This window comes from Symphalangus syndactylus, chromosome 10 (assembly GCF_028878055.3).
Source record: "Symphalangus syndactylus isolate Jambi chromosome 10, NHGRI_mSymSyn1-v2.1_pri, whole genome shotgun sequence".
NCBI classification, from domain to species: domain Eukaryota; kingdom Metazoa; phylum Chordata; class Mammalia; order Primates; family Hylobatidae; genus Symphalangus; species Symphalangus syndactylus.
In genome coordinates this window covers 61,403,742-61,422,136 of record NC_072432.2, presented here as the reverse complement: position 1 = coordinate 61,422,136, position 18,395 = coordinate 61,403,742, and the positions used below count along the sequence as shown (strand labels likewise).

At 41.7% G+C, this 18,395-nt stretch overlaps 1 protein-coding gene and 1 long non-coding RNA gene across 6 annotated transcripts in view; one reads left to right on the top strand and one right to left on the bottom strand.

The window, feature by feature from the left end:
• LOC134731526 (uncharacterized) overlaps window positions 1-18,395 on the bottom strand; it is a 94,128-nt gene that overhangs the window by 36,769 nt on the left and 38,964 nt on the right. The window contains exon 2 of the long non-coding RNA XR_010113862.1: window positions 12,918-13,459. This is a non-coding gene — a long non-coding RNA (uncharacterized lncRNA). The remainder of the gene's footprint in view (window positions 1-12,917; window positions 13,460-18,395) is intronic.
• Window positions 1-18,395, top strand: part of SHROOM3 (shroom family member 3) — a 358,912-nt gene that overhangs the window by 324,405 nt on the left and 16,112 nt on the right. For all 5 annotated transcript variants that reach the window (XM_055297255.2, XM_055297258.2, XM_055297257.2 and 2 more), the window contains 4 exons: window positions 4,032-4,105; window positions 9,188-10,069; window positions 11,314-11,802; window positions 14,414-14,564. In XM_055297255.2, coding sequence (XP_055153230.1) covers window positions 4,032-4,105; window positions 9,188-10,069; window positions 11,314-11,802; window positions 14,414-14,564 — 1,596 coding nt within the window. The remainder of the gene's footprint in view (window positions 1-4,031; window positions 4,106-9,187; window positions 10,070-11,313; window positions 11,803-14,413; window positions 14,565-18,395) is intronic.

The window sequence follows — 18,395 nt, the reverse complement described above, 5'->3', positions numbered from 1 at the left end:
AGGCTACCATTTTGAACTACTTGTAGCCTGAGACCTTCTCATATATTTGGCAGGTCTGGCCTCTCCTCAGCCAGCTTGAAATCCTCTCTGAAACATGCAACCTTCTCTTTTCCTCTCCTTTAATTCCTCTTCATTGCAGAACAAATAGATGTTAGTGATGGAGCTTAAGTGCACATCAGGCTCTTGCCTGTTTCCACTTTCTTTCTCTGAGACCTTGGAAAAGTTAACTTGTTAAAAGTGGGTAGGACCTGCAAAGCTACAGAAAGATATCCAACATTCCTGCCTTAGAGACAGAAATGTATATCTGTTCATTGCATGGATTTAAAATATAGTAGAGCCTATAAAGAGAAACCCTTGGAGAAATAAGATTACTGGTGGGGATATTTCCCCCGGATGCTAAGTTAGAGACTTCTCTGGTTCTCACAGTATTTTCAGGGACCTTCATGTCCGATATGTAACATAATCGCTATGAGATGGTGTGACAAACATTACTGAATTGCTGAGGAAATTGCTCAATGCGTGGAACCACAGTATTGGATATAGGCTTGATTCTGTGGAATGCAACTCGTAAGTCTTTTTTAGCACCTTTCCACAAGCACGCATTTAAGCTTATACAAAATAGAATTGACTTTCCACAAAATGTGAAGATACAAATAGCTAACAATAATCAAATTTTTGCTGTGTGCCAGTCATTGTACTGTGTTTTATAAGTATAAAATTAGTCTTGGCTGGGTGCAGTGGTGCACACCTGTAATCCCAGCACTTTGGGAGGCCGAGGTGGCTAGATTGCTTGAGGCCAGGAGTTCAAGATCAGCCTGGCCAACAGGCAAAAACCCATCTCTACTAAAAATACAAAAATTAGCTAGGCATGGTGGTGTGCATCTGTAGTCCCAGCTACTTGGGAGACTGAGGCACAAGAATCGCTTAAACTCAGGAAGCACAGGTTGCAGTGAGCTGAGATCGTGCCACTGCCCTCCAGCCTGGGCAACAGAGCAAGACTCTCTCAAAAAATAAAATAAAATAAAATTAGTCCTCACATCTGTGCAATGAGGTAAATACTATTATTATCTCTAAGTTACAGAAGAATGAACCAAGTCACCAAGAGGGTACAAAATTTGCCCAAGGTAGTAGAGTGAGGTTTTCACCCCATACTGTCTGACTGCAGAGTCTTTAAGTCACTATACCATGCCATCTCCTTGAATAAAGAGAGGCTGGGAATGGGGAAACAGAGGCAAGAGTTAAATGTTCTGTATCTGAAAATATCAGCCAATGAATATAAATTCATTTTAACATTTATTGATTACTATTTCAGTCATGCATCCTATAATGGTCAAGAATGGACCACATATGCGACAGTGGTCCCATAAGATTATAATACCATACTTTTACTATACCTTCTCCATGTTTAGATACTAAAATACATATCATTGTGTTGCAACTGCCTACAGTATTCAGTACAGTAATATGCTGTACAGGTTTGTAGCCTAGGAGCAATAGGCCTATACCATGTAGCCTAGGGATGTAGTAGTCTATGTCATCTAGTTTCTGTAAGCACACTCTATAATGTTTGCACAAGGACAAAATTGCCTAATGTTGCATTTCTCAGAACATATCCCCGTTGTTAAGGGACACATGACTGTATTTTTCACATCAGATTTTTCATAAGGATTTCTAGTTATTTTTAGTAGTTACTTGAGATATTCTAAAGTAGGCGAATATTGTTGTCTTCATATTTCATCAGTGACAGAGATATTGAGATAACTAACTTGGAACCCAAAACAAGAGGACTTGAGATTTAGTAGACTTTAGATTTACATTATTATTATTATTATTATTATTATTATTATTATTATTTTGAGACGGAGTCTCGCTCAGTCCCCCAGGCTGGAGTGCAGTGGCGCCATCTTGGCTCACTGCAAGCTTCGCCTCCTGGGTTCATGCCATTCTCCTGCCTCAGCCTCCCGAGTAGCTGGGACTACAGGCGCCCGCCACTATGCCCGGGTAATTTTTTTTGTACTTTTGGTAGACGGGGTTTCACCACGATAGCCAGGATGATCTCGATCTCCTGACCTCATGATCCACCTGTCTCAGACTCCCAAAGTGCTGGGATCACAGGCGTGAGCCACCACGCCCAACCAATTTACATTATTAAGTATGCTAAGAACTGGTGTATTTTTAAGTCAATTTTGAGATAATTAACAAAAATAAATTAGACACTTAACAAGTTGGTATAATTCTATGCCTAGTATTTCTCCCGTAGCCACTGTTTTTTTTTCCTGTAATTGCCATAATAAGTACTTTGTACTTCTTACCAATTTATAGAAAATTAAGTTTTGATAGTGAATATATGCTCAAATTAAAGCAAGAAATACAACAGGAATTTATCTTCCTTGGGCTTGTATCAGATTGGGAAGATATTTTCCTTTGTCAAGTGGTATTTTGATTGATAGAAGATTCAGAGAATTCTCTCAATAGTTTATTACTGGGTCTAATTATTTTATCCACATCCACATAAATAGTTTAAGCTTGATATTCTAGGAGCCAAATCATGTGAATACAGAAGTTGTATTCATTGTCAAGCTGAAATGCAAAGGAATGTAATAGGATATGAATATATATTTATACTTTACTGGGTTAGGCGCTCACATGGGACCTAGGCTTTTCCAATTAATTATTGGCAAAGTGGCACATTCTTGTCAACATAGGGAAAAGTGGTGGGAAAAGACTTTAAAGGACCATAAATTTCATGGAGAGCAGGAATTCTCATTCCCTACAATGATATTTGAGTGAATCAGAACACATGGAATTCATTTTTCTCAAGCCGTTCAAGTCTGATTACATCCAACCCAGCTGCCATTCAACCTATAAAGATTCCGTGGCAAGACCTTGGGCTTTGAAGAGATCATGGCTTGAATCATAGTTTCTCCACTTACTTAACGGGCAAGATATGTCACCTTGCTGAGCTGCAATTACATACCCTGCTTCCAATTGTTATAAAGATTAAATTACAAAAAAAAAGTCAAGTGCCTAATATTCCAGGCATATAATTTGTTGGTGCAAGGTACTTAGCAGAGTGTCTGGCACACAGTAAATACCCAGTACTGGTAGCTGCAATTATTAATAATGTTCAGGGATTTGTTTCTTCTGCCTGCTCCCACCTTTGACCCTTTCCATTGCTTATTAGTTTCTCAACCACTAAACAAAAACAATGAGGAACGGAGTGAAGAGCAGTTAACCCACTGGGCAGGGTTAAATGGCAAAATAAATTACTGAAATTAAGTTAGAGATTATACATGGATTTAATTTTTCTGGTTTTTGCCTGTCTCCTGTCATAAATAATTGGGAGTTGAATATATTATCATCAATGGCAACATCATCATCTTCATCATGGACCTGATCACAGGGACCAAATTGTATACTATCAAAAACTGACAACCCTTTCAGGACTCCAGTATATACCCTCATTAAAACAAAAACAACTACCCCTGAAAGGGCCCCAGAGTTATTGATCTCACATGTGAGTGAACTTTTTCCTAGAATTTATTGCAACCTGATTACAATCCAAATTCATATCTTCACTAATTGTAACTAAGAACATTTGAGATTTTTGCAAAATGTAATAGACTATCCTTTCCCGTCATCTCTCATATTTCCCTGTTGCCATTTGAAAAGTTTGGCCCATTGAATTCATTGTCTTCGTTATCCTATTTCAAGTTTAGCAGTTGTTTTGAACTCCAGAGATAATCATTAGGAGACTTCTCTTAGTTAGGACACATCCTTGTTAGAGGAGGCACCTGGTGAGAGACTGAAGTTCAAATTCTGACTCTGCCTTTTTTTTTTTTTTTTTTTTTAAATCTTCAGCTTATCTTCTGCATTGATGCCATGGGATTATGTAAGAGTGCCACCACGTGGCCTGATAATAGTAGGTTGCCAGTAAATAGGTGTTCCTTCTCCTTTTTTACCTCCACCCCCTTGGTAAATTTAAATACCTGTTTATTGGCAGTAATGCTGTGCCTTTCTTGTGTTTCAAGGATGTGCTTTTGGGGCAAGACAATGGCTTTGGTCTTGTGAAGGATCCATGTTATTTGGCTGGTCCTGGATCTAGGTATGTACATGTACTTATGATGCTCTCCGCATATGAATGCTGCTGGTGTTAAACTACTCTTGTTCCTTTCTACAAGAAATTGAAATGTGATGTCATATAGTGTCACATGCTTTTTTGATTTGTCTAGGCCGTGGAGAACTTTTTGCTTTCCATTTAGAAATGATTTTATTTAAAAATGACACTTGTTCAAAATAGGTTTTGAATATGTGCTATTGAGGACAAGGTTGATTTGGCTAACCAGTTTGACAACAGAATAATTAATGGAGGTGCTTTTCTTGAGCGTGCCCCATGGCTCTCACAAATGGGGCCTCCTGTGTGGCTGATCTCATCCAGTTCTGTGTGCAGAGCATCACATCTGGTGACCACAGTGCTAGGAAGAATGGGCATTTCATGAACAGCTTCACAGAGGAAGGCAAACTGTAAGCGTCGGAGGTGAAAAATAAAGCTCAAAATCATAATTTTATACATGTGGGGATGGAAAACAGAGGAAAGTCATTTTTTTAAAATGCCATCAAAATCATATATCCTAGGTAGAAAAGTATAATGAGCACTTTTTTAGAATTTAAAATTTTGAACTGTTCACATGGGACTTAATAAGTAGAAATTTTCAGAAAGGGTATTCTCTGAACCATGTACCCTGTATATAGTTTTAATGCAGCATTACAGGGTTATCTACTATAATCTATTATTACTAATGATAATACACCTACACCCTACCTACTCCTTTCTATGTTTTTAAGCCATTTCCTTAATTTTTCTTATATTTCATTCAATCATTGTTTCTACATTCACCTTCTTAATAACACAACCTAATTCTGTCAAGTAGAAGCAGCCAACGTGGTCAGGAAGTAGGTATTAATTACCTGCTTTCTAGCCAAGATCAGCCTTCTACATTTATATGCCCTTGCTCCTATAGCTGTGTTGACAAGGAAGAAAGTATTCAAGGTGAGGCTGATGACTTTGGTTAGTTTGGGTGCATTAATTAAAAGCTACAGACAAGGGAAAACTAACAATAAACTAGAGTACTGCTAAAGAAAATTGGTCTGAAATCAAAGGCGGGACTAAACAACAAACAATCAAATAACCCTATTTAAAAATGGGCAAAGGTAAAAAAAAGAACAAGATCATGTCCTTTGCAGCAACATGGATGGAGCTGAAGGCCATTATCCTAAGCAAATGAACACAGGAACAAAAAAAAAAATACTGCATGTTCTCACTTACAAGTGGAAGCTAAACATTAAGTACACATGGACATAAAGAAGGGAACAATAGACACTGGTGCCTATTTGAGGGCGGAGGGTGGGAGGAAGGTGAGGATTGAAAAAACTACCTATCAGGTACTATGCTTACCTGGGTGACAAAATTATCTTTACATCAAACCCCTGCGACATGCAATTTACCCATGTAACAAACCTGTACATATACTCCTTGAATCTAAAATAAAAGTTGGAAAGGAAAAAAATAACTGAAGGTGACAGGTGAGGGGGCTGCTGGTTGGCTCAGTGGCAATATCGACAATCTGAGAAACACAGGTAGCAATTTTATGGGGAGGGGGAAATCTTCCTCAACAAAATTAGTTCTGTGTTAAAAAAACAAAACAACTTTCTGAGCTGTAAAATGCCAAAAGAATAAATATGATAAGCATCGCATACCACTGAATAACTGAAATGCTTGTCCTGTTCTTCAGCAGTTGACATTAGCATAGGTGCAGCTGCATGCCTAGTGCTTGCTGAAAAGGATATTGATAATTTCAGGACATGTAATTCTCAGCTGTCCCGGGGAAAAGCATAGGCATGGAAAGTGCAGACGACAGGAAAACATGGGAGGGACTTGATCACAGATCCTGTGCTATGAATTTTGAGTACTAAAAATTCTGCCTGCAGTGTATTTTTCTGACCATCACAACCAAGAAGACACAAAAAAGTATAACACTCTTTTTTTTCTAAAGGCTTGCATGGTCTTTTATCATAGTCACTCTGTTAATCATAGTACGAAGACAACAGTCACATCAACTGGACAATATTGAAATGTCAAAATAATTTGGAAGGTGGAATTTGGAGGAATGTGCCCTCTGTTCTCCATGGATGCTTATTAGGATCAGTCAGTTTTCCTCCATGCTGGCATAATTCTCCCTGAATACATGAAATTCAGACTTTACATTAGTGCTTTTTAAAAAACATAAAATGTTCTAATTTATAGAAAAATAGAGATTTTGCACTGTTTAAGTTTTATGAGAGTTTGATGCCTTCATGGGTCACAAAGAGACAATAGTTGTCATTATTATATACTTCTTTCCTGTTTTCAAACATTCTCCACTCTTTTTATCTCCATTTTAAAGAAAAACACTAGAGGATACCAATCCAACTAAATTCAGACATTCACTTGTTAATTTCAAACATAAAAATTTACTTGTCTATATAAAAATGGGCAAAAGACTTAGACATTTCTCCAAAGATGGCAGACACATGGCCAACAAGCATTGAAAAGATGCTCACACCACTAATCATCAGAGAACTCAAAACCACAATGAGATGTTTACCTCACACACATTAGAATGGCTGCAATTAAAAAAACGAAAAACAACAAGTGTTGGTGAGGATATGGGGAAATTAGAAACCTTGCACACTGTTAGTGGGAATGTGAAATGGTGCAGCCGTATGAAAAACAGCATGGAGTTCTCAGAACATTAAAAATAGAACTACCATATGATCTGGCAATACCACTTCTGAGTATATGTCCAAAAAAATTGAAAGCAGGGTCTCCAAGAGATGTATTGCACACCCATGTTCATAGCAGCAGTATTTATTATTCACAATAGCCAAGAGGTGGAAACAACCCAAATATCTACTCATGACAGATGATTGGATAAACAAAATGTGGTATAGCCATACAATGGAATATTACTCAGCCTTAAAAAGGAAATTCTGCCACATGCTTCAACATGACATTACGTGAAGTGAAATATAAGCCAGTCACAAAAAGACATACTGTACAATTTCACTTGTTTGAAGAACTTAAAGTAGTCAAATTCACATAAAACACAAAGTAAAATAGTGATTTCCAGGGGTTAGTAGGAGGGGGAAATGGGGAGTTATTATTTAGTGGGTACATAGTTTTAGGTTTGAAAGTTGTGAAAGTTCTGGAGATCTGTTTCACAACAGTGTGAACATACTAACACTACTGAACTTAAAAATGGTTAAGATGAAATTTTATTTTTTTTTTTAACCACAATTTTTTAAAAGTGCTGTTTTTTTTTTTAAAGCAAAACAAAACAAAGGTGAGACTAATTGCTCTCAAAATCCATTCTTGAATAGTAGGATTCCTGGATACATATCAGCAGACTCTGGGTGAGCCTCTCACACTCTATTATAAAAGGGACTTGAACAAAGTCTTTTTTTATCCCAAACTTCATTCCTAAAAACACAAAATAATCACCATGGAGAAGCATTCTCAACCAAGCTAAGCATTTACCACTGATACTATCTTCAAAAAGAAAATGCCACTTTAATATAGTTTGTGTAAACTGAGGTCACACAAACTAAAAACATCATATAAAAGTCTATTGGGCTGGATCTTTAAAGGATAAGTGCTATATTATTCTATGTTTTAGTGATGTCTCCCCCTTTAGAAAAGCCTCAAGATATAATAAATAAAATAAAGCCATCTGAATTAGTCATTAAAACATCAGATTTCAGCTGACTCCACGTCCTTTTAAAGGATGCTGGGTTTAAAAACAGTTTGTATGCTACAGTCTGGAGAGCAGCCGGGCAAAGGAGATGTCACTGTTCAACAGACACTTGCTGAGGGGGTACTTGATGGCAGGTATTGGGGATGCCAGGATGGATGAGACAGAAGTGAAGAGCATCCCCAGCGGGAAGCCACCAGGAAGTGCAGAGTGGCTACACTTCTCTATGGAGAGGTTCCTGGTAAAGAAACCATGTCTGAATGCAAGGGACCGGTCATGGGAAGGGAGGGGTTGCATCAGAGAGAGAGGTGGGCCCTTTATACCATCATCTGCATCTATGTATCATAAAGGAAAAATAAAGGCATGAGAAGAGCTAATTTGGTTCTTTGCCATCTTCTTCCACCACATGCTGCATTCTGCTTGCCTGGCACTTGGATGATCTTGTGGCAAGCCCTGTATTATTGCTCTGATGTGGGACTGAGTCACCACTCCCTCAGAGGAGTCAGATCTGTGAGATGAAATGTGCCATCTGCACTCCAGATTCACTCACATAGCCAGTCAGGGAACTGCAGACAGGGAATGTACAAATCCCGGTGGGTTTGCTGGAGAGCTTTTTATCCTCACATTAACTCTTGCATAGCAGGCAGTACCACAGACTCTTTTTTCTTTGTTTTGTTTTGTGGATTTTTCTCCTTTAGAACACAATAACAAAAGTTTTGCGAATTGTTGGGTTTTTCCTCGGAGTCTAGAGTACAGTTGTTTAAGTCACCATGTACTATATTTGCTTATTATTGCCAGCCTCTTTCTCCAGAGGCAACTGCTCATTAGCTCCTTAGGTAAGACTCTCCCCCTCTTTTTTATTTTTCATCAGATGAAATGAAAACACTAGGAGAGTAAGCAAAAGTTGTAAATAAAACCTTCAAATTCAGCAGCCCATGCAAATGCTTTCAAAACAGACCTCCCCCGTGGGGATCGCACTGGGAGAGCAGAAGGCAGCATTACTTTTCCCCAGAGCTGGGAGCTATTTCCTGAAGTAGTCCTAAAAGGGGCTGAAGAAATGTACTGTTTGTTTTTATATCCTGAAGCCTGTCCTCAAAAGCTGCCTTATGTTGCATGGTGTGTACAGGATGTGGGGGTGGTGAGAGGGTTAATAAAAGAAAATGCCTTGTGAACCCAGTCATTCCATGTGACATTTTCCTGTACGAATTTATGCCTGCCTAGTACTGGTTTAACTTGGGTCTTCCTGTGAGCAGCCAGGGAAGACAGTCTACAGTTTCTGGGGGAAGGAAAGGAGGTCCTCCTTCCTCTTAAATGCTTTTCTCATCTATGTAAGGAGCATTGGGCTGCATGTTTGCCCTTTCTTCAGAGCTGTAACCCTCCTGTGTGTGCCGTTCCAGGTCACTCAGTTGTTCAGAAAGAGGCCAAGAAGAGATGCCACAGCTCTTCCACCATCTCACCCCTCGTTGGGGTGGTTCAGGCTGCAAAGCCATTGGTGATTCCTCCGTTCCTAGTGAATGTCCTGGAACCCCGGACCATCAGAGGCAAGCCAGCAAGACACCTTGCCCCAGGCCACCACTGGCAGGAACGCAAGGGCAGCTCACAGACACAAGGGCTGCACCCCTGACCCCACTTGGCACCCCTCTGCCTTCAGCTGTTCCCTCTGGCTACTGCTCACAGGACGGTCAGACGGGGCGACAGCCTCTCTCACCCTACACCCCTGCCATGACCCACAGAAGCAATGCTCATACCCTGACCCAGCCTCCCGGTCTAAGAGGCTGTGAGGGCGATGGCCCAGAGCATGGGGTAGAAGAGGGAACGAGGAAGAGGGTCTCGCTGCCTCAGTGGCCACCTCCTTCTCGAGCAAAGTGGGCCCACGCAGCCAGAGAGGACAGCCTTCCTGAGGAATCCTCAGCCCCTGATTTTGCAAACCTGAAGCACTATCAAAAACAGCAGAGTCTTCCAAGTTTATGCAGCACTTCTGACCCAGACACACCTCCTGGGGCCCCGAGCACTCCAGGGAGGATCTCCCTCCGAATATCTGAGTCCGTCCTGCGGGACTCCCCGCCACCTCGCGAGGATTATGAAGATGAAGTGTTTGTGAGGGATCCGCACCCCAAGGCCACGTCCAGCCCCACATTTGAACCTCCTCCCCCACCCCCACCTCCTCCACCGAGTCAGGAAACCCCGGTGTATAGCATGGATAGCTTCCCTCCACCGCCTCCCCACACTGTGTGTGAGGCACAGCTGGACAGTGAGGATCCCGAGGGGCCGCACTCCAGGTAAGTGAGCAGACTGGGCAGGTTTCCCTCACTAACAGGAGAGTGTCATGCCCCAGGTGGCCCAGGTCCTTCTGCTGGCCACAGAAGAGCCCTGGCATGGAGATGTTTCTATACAGCTCAGCTCAGGACACTGTTCATCTGTTTGCCTCAGGAGGTAGTTGGACCAGTGTCATTGGGTACTGAGGAGTCAGGGTGGCAGAAATGAAAGCTGGAACCCAAGGGGCACATTTCACTTCTGGGGACAGGATAGGTTCAGGCGGTCCAAGTAAATCCCTCCTCCCTGGCTGAGTTCTGAATCAGGAAATAAGACAAAAGAGGAGGGCATATAGAAGACAAAAACATCACTTTTATTACTGACAGAGCTAACATGAAAGAATATGGCTTCAGATTGTAAGTGGGTCTCTTGATACTGAACCCCCAAGTAAAACAGGTTTACCTACCTCATCAAAGGTCATGCTAGACACACAAATACACATAGATATTAATATATACAGCCTTGAGGCAGCCTCAGTCTCGAAAGAGAAGAGACTGGGATGTGAATGCTCAGCTTCTCTTTCCAAAATCACTCCATGTCCATAGGGAGGAATAAAGAGTAGGGCTCAAGGTCAGTAATGTTTAGGGAAAACCTCTTGGAAGCTAGGAGAATGAGAAAGAAGCATTCCCCAACACATAGTCCCTAGAACAAGTAATCTCTCAAAACACCAAAACAACACATTGCCTCACAGCACCTTTAGAGTGGCTTTCTTTAAACACCACAAGAGTGACTTACTACTACTACCCCCTGTTAACCTAGACCTTTCAGAAATCTCTGGAATCTAACAGCAACATTCACCAGAACTGAGTTCCTAGTCCATCTTCCTCAGGAGATGACAACCTCCTGACCAGTTGCTGGGCTCAGGAGCCCCTTTAGAGTGCTGTTGTTTTCTAAAGAAGGGGTTGATCTCAGAAATGTGACTATCTATCTCACCCTACTCCTATGTATATATCTATGTATGTTTGTGTGTCTAGCATGACCTGTGACTAGGTAGGTAAATGTTTTTAGTTTCGGGTTCAGTATCAGGAGACCCACTTATAATCAGAAGCCATATTCTTTAACATTAGCTCTGTCAGTAACATGTGGAAGATGTGGAAAGCTACAGCCCTGATGTGGAAAGCTTCTCCTTCAGTCTTCCTCCACCCTCTTATCCTCACCCTTCTCTTATCACTCTTTCTCTCTCTCTTTTTTTTTTAAATATCCCTGGCAGCTCCAACAAACTTTCTAAAGTGACAATTGCAAGGGAAAGGCACATGCCTGGTGCAGCCCATGTGGTAGGTAGTCAGACACTGGCTTCCAGACTCCAAACTTCTATCAAGGGTTCAGAGGCTGAGTCCACACCACCCTCCTTCATGAGCGTTCACCCCCAACTTGCTGGGTCTCTTGGTGGGCAGCCAGCACACATCCAAACTCAAAGCCTCACCCATGATCCAGTCAATGGAACTCAGGGTTTAGAAAAGAAAGTCAGTTCTGATCCTCAGAAGAGTTCAGAAGACATTAGAACCGAGGCTTTGGCCAAGGAAATTGTCCACCAAGACAAATCTCTAGCAGACATTTTGGATCCAGACTCCAGGCTGAAGACAACAATGGACCTGATGGAAGGTTTGTTTCCCCGAGATGTGAACTTGCTGAAGGAAAACAGTGTAAAGAGGAAGGCCATACAGAGAACTGTCAGCTCTTCAGGATGTCAAGGCAAGAGGTAAGTCCCTGGCGATGTCCTCAGAGAGACTTACAATCAAACTCCTTCCATGGGGATGATGATAAGTCTAGGACTAATTGCCTGATGTTTTCCTACTGCCACAGCTCCTGAACCAAGAGTGACATTTTATCTCAGTCTTGGAGGAATGGCTCTGGGAGTAAGGATGTGGGACAGATATGCAACAACAAAGAAATAGTAATAATGATAATAATTGCCATTAGTACCCATTGTTAACGTTGTGTGTCAAACATCGTATTAATTTATTTATATCAACATTATTTAATTTTCACAAGAACTTTCTGAGGTGGCTACCAATTTTATCTCTATTTACAAATGAGGAAACTGAAGTACAGAGGAATTAAGACCATGCTCACCAAGGTCATTGAACATGCGAATGATGGCACCTGTATTTGGTCACAGCCCCATGACCGTGCCTGTCTCCAGCAATTACACAGTGCCCCCAGCTCAGCAAAGGTGTACTTGCCCGTTCTGTATCAGAGCTGCTCTGGCAGAGAGGCCCCCAGAGCTCGGTGCTGGGAAAGGAGCAAGTGGAAGTGGTGAGCGTGGCCAACGTCTTGCCAAGACTGAGAGGGGAAGGGCTTTGTAAGGAGGAGAGCCTAGAGAAACAGATTCAAGTACTACACTGACCCTTACCTCTGAGGCATTAAGGTGGGTGTTGGCGCAAATCCTGAAAATCAGGAAAGGTCTGAGTAGGGGTGCGCTGTCTGGTTTGGCCCAGTCCGTGAGCCTCTGCTTCTGAAGCTCCTTGAGCAAGCCATGTATCACGTGTCCCAGTGTGCAGTCTGTGTTTTTGATGCTTTTCATTTCTCCTGGGTTACTGCAGTATTTTCTTGCATGTTTTATTTCCTTAAAAGACTACTATGAGAAAGATTGAGTAGCTTTCATTTTCCTTTAATTTTCAGTGAAATCTTTGTGGATTGACAGTCTGGGACTCAGCAGTTAGTGGCTTCCAGACTAAATAAAAACAGAACATTTTATCCAAATTTGGGATTGCATTTTAAAAATTTCCAACTGATCCTAACTAAATTACTAACAGGAACACCACGTTTCATTTTGTGGGGGAGAGAGAAAGGAAAGAGCTATGTGATACTTACAAGCTATTTGTCACGTCGTCAGAGGCTCTTCTGATTCAAGGCCTTAACTGTCACCTTGTCCATTCCCCCACTTTTATTTTCAGATTTGGGAAACAGACTAATTGAGGTGAAGTGATTTATCCAGGGTCACATCTTTAGCAAACACATACTGAGCACCTACAATGTGCAAGGCAATCCACTGGGTACTATGGGGACCCCAAAGATAAGATTTTTGTGGGTGTGCCAGTCAGTTCACCATGGGTGGTTGCAGTATGGTCATTCTGTTCTCTGACCACTGGCTGAAGGACCAAAGTAACATCCTTAGCAAAGTATTTCCTAGCATTACCACTGGAAATATACCTTTGCTCCGTCAGTTGAGAAGCAGAATGGTCATGTAGCTTTTGCAGCACTGAGACCTTCCTGGGGATTTAAAAAAAAAAAAAAAGGTATGCGCCATCTCCTGGTGGAAATAAACATTGTCCTGTTGGGCATGAGACGGCCAGTAGCCATTGCGAGCGTTGGTCATATGCCGGAGAATCCCATTTGTAAGGCGGTGGACATATCTGAAAACAAAAACAAACAAAAATGTATCAGAAAATCTTTTCCCTGTCTTTCAATTAACTGGACTAAATGTGGTCATTGTTGCTTACTGGGACAGTTATCAAGCAGGAAACTAGTAAAGATGATTTTTTGTGTCTGTGGTTCCTTATTTCATAGTAAAATGATGGGCTAGATGTTAAATAATATCACAAGATTGAATAAAGTTCCTCTCCAAGAGAATCGTACTTCCATAGAGTCATTTATTCAGTGGGTAGGATGTGAATTATAGGCTGAAAGGCAACTCAAATGTGGTAAAACAGAGAACACTAGATAGCAGGTTTCTCAATTCTGAGTTTTTTCTTCAGCCTTAAAACATCCCTATTATATTATCAATGAGTAGATTTTATATCTTGTATTAGTTCACTGCGGACCAGCAAACTGCAGATTTCCCAGGATTTTATGGGATAGCAAGCACACTTGAGAAGGAAACTCTTTGTGTGTTCAAGCAACAATGCATAGTAGGCACTGGAAAGATTACATGTAACCAAAGGAGTATAGGAAATAATTGACCTAAAACCTGAGGTTTGTGCAGCACCTTGAAAATACTTTCACATTGATTGAGTCATGGTTCCACACTACCTTTCTCTGAAATAAGGAGTCAGTATCGTTTTTATATGAATCACAAAAGCAGAGAGGTTAAATGTCTTCTCCAGACTCAGCTGGTGAGGCCATAGCCTTGACTCCCGCTGTCATCCCTAATGCTGCCTTTCTTTGGTGGTTTTCCATCCCAAGTTTGCCTGGCTTCAACAGCCCTGTACATAGTAATCACTCATTAGTTAACAGTTACTAGTTTATCGTAATTTCTGGGAAAGAAATTAAATAGAATTGTTATGCACCTCTGAATGGATTGACGTCTGCAGTGAAACAAAGCCTTTGCGTGCTCTGTGTGGCTGTACTTTGTGCTCTTTTTGGCCCAGGAATGAAGACAAGGAAGCAGTGAGCATGTTGGTTAACTGCCCTGCCTACTACAGTGTGTCTGCTCCCAAGGCTGAGCTACTGAACAAAATCAAAGAGATGCCGGCAGAAGTGAATGAGGAAGAGGAACAGGCAGATGTCAATGAAAAGAAGGTAAATAAAGAATGGGATGCCCTTGTTCTGCTTTCTTCAGAAAAATCGACAAGGTCCATGTAATCAGCATGGTGACTGGGCCTCTTGAGGCAGGTGGGGAAGGACCTGTCGCATTACCAGATTGCACCAAAATCATTAGACTTTGGATTTACATGGCACTTTAACTAATTTCCTCTTAGCTTTTCTGTGAGTAGGCAGGGCAGGTAAGCTACTGTCCTTTTCGTTTTTACAAATAACAGAAGTGAAACTTAGAGGGATTATTAGAAGTCTCATAGCCAGGACTTGAACCCAAGTCCCTAGCCTCCTAATCCAGCACCAGGACCCTGACTCTGTTCTCAGCTGCTGGTTGGCCAGTGCCAATGGTGTGTGTAATTTTCTTGTTTCATGGTCAAATGGAAAATTTAAAAATCTAGAAATTTTTTTTAGGGAAGGAGGCCAATTGTTAAATGACACTTCTCAGAAAAAGTAATAATAACCTTTATATCTTCCCCAGCCCTCTTTGCGGGACTTCCGTGAATAGCTTGAAAGTGCAGTGCTGGAATCTAGTTGTTAGCATTTGATACTCCTACAGAGAATTCAAATGTTAAGACACTTAAAAAATGACCGTGATGCTGCTGCTGTCTTCCCACATGCCATGGAGATCTAAACTGGGCTGTGACTGCAGGGGAGAAAGTTCTCACCTTCCACTTTCTCTATAGCACCAGAGGGGCTGCCTTCTGCTGTGCTTGCAGCTCTCTATGCAGCTCAGGCATGCGTGCTGCAAAGGAAAGCTTGCTTGCTTCTTGCTGAGCCTGGAATGTAAGTGGTTTTCAGTGATCCTGATTCCAAGAGAAACTTTGGTGATTTTAGTTAATTTGCTCTACAGTGTGTCCCAAGCTGTCTTGTCTGTTGGAATGAAACCACAGGATATAGACCCTAGGAGCAGTGGGTAATTGGACAGGAGGGAATCTTTGCAGCACCTCTGGGTCATGGCTAACATGCTGATGCAACCATTGTAGTAGCAAGCTCCCTGCTAGCCCAAAGTTCTCCTATTTACATACTTGTCATTGTATACCCCGATATATACCTACCCTAGCACTGCTGAGCACTTCATTTAACGGGTCCCCTGATTGCAAATAAGACCACTTGGCTTTTGGTCTGTCTATATTTATCCCAAAGACAGAGCTATGTATACACCCTTACATGTACCACATTGCCATGGCATCTTTAACTGAACGTTTTACACAATTTTTTGTTACTTTGTTTTCTGCCTGTGGGCATACCTGCTTTACAGTTGCAGTGTGGCAAATACTCATTGCTTTTCCTCCCTATCTTAATTTTTAAGTGTTTTTTTTTTCTTTTATTTTAGAATCAGGGCATAGGCAGGTTTGTTGCAAAGGTATATTGCATGATCCTGAGGCTTGCTGTATGACTGTATGCATCACCCAGGTAGTGAGTATAGTACCCAATAGGTAGTTTTTTAACCTTTGTCCCCTTTCCTTCCAACCCCCTCTTTTATTCCCCAGTGTCTCTTGTTCCCATATTTATGTCCATGTGTACCCAATTAACTGTTTTCCCATCACTTTCAATTATCACCCTCTCACTCTAAGCATTATGTGGCAAAAAGTATTTTTAGACTGGGAATATGAAGAAATAGAGAATTAATTCATCCTCACGGGAAACAACATTAGGTAGCATGTATTTCATTCCAAGTGTGGGCTATGTGTTTGGTTTTCTTTTCAACACAATGCTGTACTATCTTACTTGAACAAAACTCCTCTGACACTTGTACTGCCACATTCTATGCTAACCAGAATTAGAGAATTTAAGGGCCGGGGTCACACAGTTAATAGATGCTAAAGTCAGATTTAACCTTATGTCTTTCTGACCCCAAAGCCTGCTAAAAATTGCTCCCAGGTCAGCTGCCTTCAAACCTTGCTGCCCTGAGAACTGAGCTAAACTGGAGGTTCTCTGGGTATAACTAACCAGAGCTAAAGTTTGAGATTAAAACCAGTTAAAACCCATTTTAAACCAAAAATATGAGAACAACAAGTGTCCGTGACTTGAGGACTGAGGAGTTTCGAGTCATTTGGAGTGCCTTTTGGGGGAGTCACGGGCTTAGGAAGACAAAACCCCACTCAGGGTGAAAGGGATCCTAGGGAGAGGAAATGTCACAGCCGCATAACCAGGGCCTGGCACCTAGCACGTGCTCAATAAACATTTGTTTCATGAAGTTATAAAGTGCAAAACTCCCAAGTTGGATTTTACCACTTAACTGAAGAAAAATATCCAGAAGGCCACTGTGGAAAGGTTATAGGATTAGGGTCTATGGCCGTGCTATCCTGAACACATCTGAGCTCAGAAGCTGACCAGGGTCAGGCCTGGTTAGTACTTGGATGGGAGATCATGGGATTAGAATTCAGAAGAAAAAAAAATCTGGAAGCAACTAGTTTGACCTTTCTTGACCCTTTTTTCTTTATAAAATGGAAGTGGTAATGATCTCTCACATAACTGTTGTGGGGTCAAATTAACTGATGTATATTAATGTGCTTTTTAAGCTGCAGGGTGTAAGAGCATATAATACCTTAACAGAGAAGTGTTTAAGGCGATGTCATGTAAGTATGCAAATGTTGATGGCATCTGGTATCTTTCATGTTAAGATGTTCAGTGAGAAGGTGCCTTATTGCCAACAAGGCTAGGCACTTTCCTAAATCAGACTCTTACAAGGAAAAACAGCTCGCATTTGTTTTCTCTCTTCACTGTGGAAAATGTTGCCCACAGCACCAGGGGGATGATACCCACTTGCCCTGTGGGCTTATCTGGCTCTTCAGGGATAAAGAAAGATGAGAAAAGGCTATTTAGTTAGTGAGGCCTCCACATCCAGTTAGAATTTCCGTTGGTTCCTTCTTCCCTCAATCCTTTCTTCTAGGGCTGTAAGTGGCCTGAGGGTTTGCATCACTTTGTGAGTGTAAAGTGTTAGGCTCATAAACGCTTAGTGAGAACACACCTTCTCTGTTTCAGACACTGTGCTCTGCCTTGGGCATACAAACATGAATAAGACACTGTGTCTGCTCTCCTGGAACTTCAGACTGGCAAGGGAGGTGGATTATTTTAGTACTACCTTATTGGTCTTCTGACAGACGCATGGACTGTACTGGGGGAGCCCAAAGGAGCAGTTCCTAACTCAAGAGAGTAGAGTCAGATTTTACCTCCTCCAGGAAGATAAAACGTGAGATCAGCATTGAAGAATGTATCGGTGGGAGTCAGGAGCATTTGAGACGAGGAAAAGCATAAGGAGAAACCGAAGGATAAGAAAAAGCATAGAATGTGTATGGTAAAGAAGGGTGCTTCAAGTAGTTTGATATTTTGGAATGTAACAAAGGCTCATGATTAAATAAAAAATCACCAAGCTTAAGCCAGGCACAGTGGCTCACACCTGTAATCCCAGCACTTTGGGAGGCCAAGGCAGGAGGATTGCTGGAGCCCAGGAGTTCGAGACCAGCCTCAGCGATATAGTGAAACCCTGTCTCTACCAAAAATATAAAAAATTAGCCAGGTGTTTTGGCGCACAACTGTAATCCCAGCTACTCGGAAGGCTGAGGCAGGAAAATTGCTTGAACCCACGAGGCAAAGGTTGCAGTGAGCTGAGATCGCGCCACTGCACTCCAGCCTGGGCGACAGAGCGAGACTCCATCTCAAAAAAAAAAAAAATTTAAAAACTAAAAAATTAGCATGGTGGCACACACCTGTGGTCTGAGCTACTTGGGAGGCTGAGGTGGGAGGATTGCTGGAGCCCAACAGGCAGAGGCTGCAGTGAACCAAGATCGTGCCACTCCAATCCAGCCTGAGTGA